At 65.2% G+C, this 1199-nt stretch overlaps 1 protein-coding gene across 1 annotated transcript in view; it reads right to left on the reverse strand.

The window, feature by feature from the left end:
* LAMB2 (laminin subunit beta 2) overlaps positions 1–1199 on the reverse strand; it is a gene marked incomplete at its 5' end in the record, with an annotated part of 27416 nt that overhangs the window by 10258 nt on the left and 15959 nt on the right. Inside the window, 6 exons of the mRNA XM_035903810.1 lie at positions 4–112; positions 224–379; positions 517–652; positions 730–809; positions 937–1049; positions 1126–1194. Coding sequence (XP_035759703.1) covers positions 4–112; positions 224–379; positions 517–652; positions 730–809; positions 937–1049; positions 1126–1194 — 663 coding nt within the window. The remainder of the gene's footprint in view (positions 1–3; positions 113–223; positions 380–516; positions 653–729; positions 810–936; positions 1050–1125; positions 1195–1199) is intronic.

Raw genomic sequence — 1199 nt, forward strand, 5'->3', positions numbered from 1 at the left:
GGCTGGTGGAGAGCTGGTCATCGGCGGGGACAGTGTTTCCACAAGGGCTGCTGGCCGAGACAGGGCTGGGGCGCAGCACCCTCAGCCTCACCTCCTGCCAGGGCTCCGGGTGCTGCCAGCAGAGAAGCAGCTGTGCCAAAAAGCCTCACCAGCCAGCACTTCCCGACACCACCCCCCAATTTGGTGATGCATCCCACTGCCAGCTTCACTATCCGGTGCTCACCTGGGGCTCGTAGCGGATGATCACGTCATACTCGGTTGAGAAAGGCACGTCACTCACACGGAACTCCACCCAGCTGCCCTCTAGCACGTGGGCAAAGCCCGTCCCCGTCCATGAAGCCGGGTGGTCCGTGGGAGGCTCACGCTCCACCACCGAGCCCTGGTGCAAGGTGGGCTTGTGAGATAGGACCCCAAAAATTGCCTTGGCTGGCTGGTACTGCTCTGCTGGCTTGGGGACCTTGCAAAGAGTGACCTCCTCTGCCTGATGTCCCCCCCAGGGACACTTTTGTCCCTCACCTGATGCAGCCGAGCATCCTCAGCCTCGTAGGTGTAATGGTCCAGGTTGATGCGGTAGAAGCCGGGCTCCACCTGGCTGCACTGCCGTCCCACCACATGGCTGCGGCACCGGCACTGCCCCGTCTCCATGGCACACCTGGTACCCCAGCAGCACTGTCAGCTCTGCTGCTGCCACAGATGCCCCTCGCCCCCTGTGTCCCCATGAAGACTCACAGGTTGTCGTGGGCACCTCCCACGTCGCAGTCACATGGCCGGCAGCCCGGGAGGTCATGGCTCAGTCCCCAGTGCTCAGGCTGGAGAGGACAAGGGTGTCAGGGAGCACTCGGCTGCGGTGCCGTGGCCCCAAGCACCATGCATGGCTCCGAGCACCGTGCACGGCCCCCAAGCACTATGCCAGGCTCCAAGCATATCCCCACTCACCAGGCACTGGTTGCAGTTGCGCCCGGTCACCAGCCGCTTGCAGAGGCGCTCGCCGCTGATGGGATCACACCGGGTGCCCTCGGCCACTGTGCCGCGGGGGTCACACTGGCACCCTGCATGGAGAGCCAGCGGTGTCTGGCAGGGCCAAGCCTCATGCCCGACCCCAGCAGGTGCCACCCCGGTACCTACGCTGGCAGCCCTGTGGGTTGGTGGCGCTGAGGCCGAAGAAGCCGGGTTTGCAGCGGTCGCAGCGGGGACCGGCC

The sequence above is a fragment of the Egretta garzetta genome, unplaced genomic scaffold (assembly GCF_000687185.1).
Source record: "Egretta garzetta isolate BGI_Z169 unplaced genomic scaffold, ASM68718v1 scaffold91, whole genome shotgun sequence".
In the NCBI taxonomy this organism is placed as follows: domain Eukaryota; kingdom Metazoa; phylum Chordata; class Aves; order Pelecaniformes; family Ardeidae; genus Egretta; species Egretta garzetta.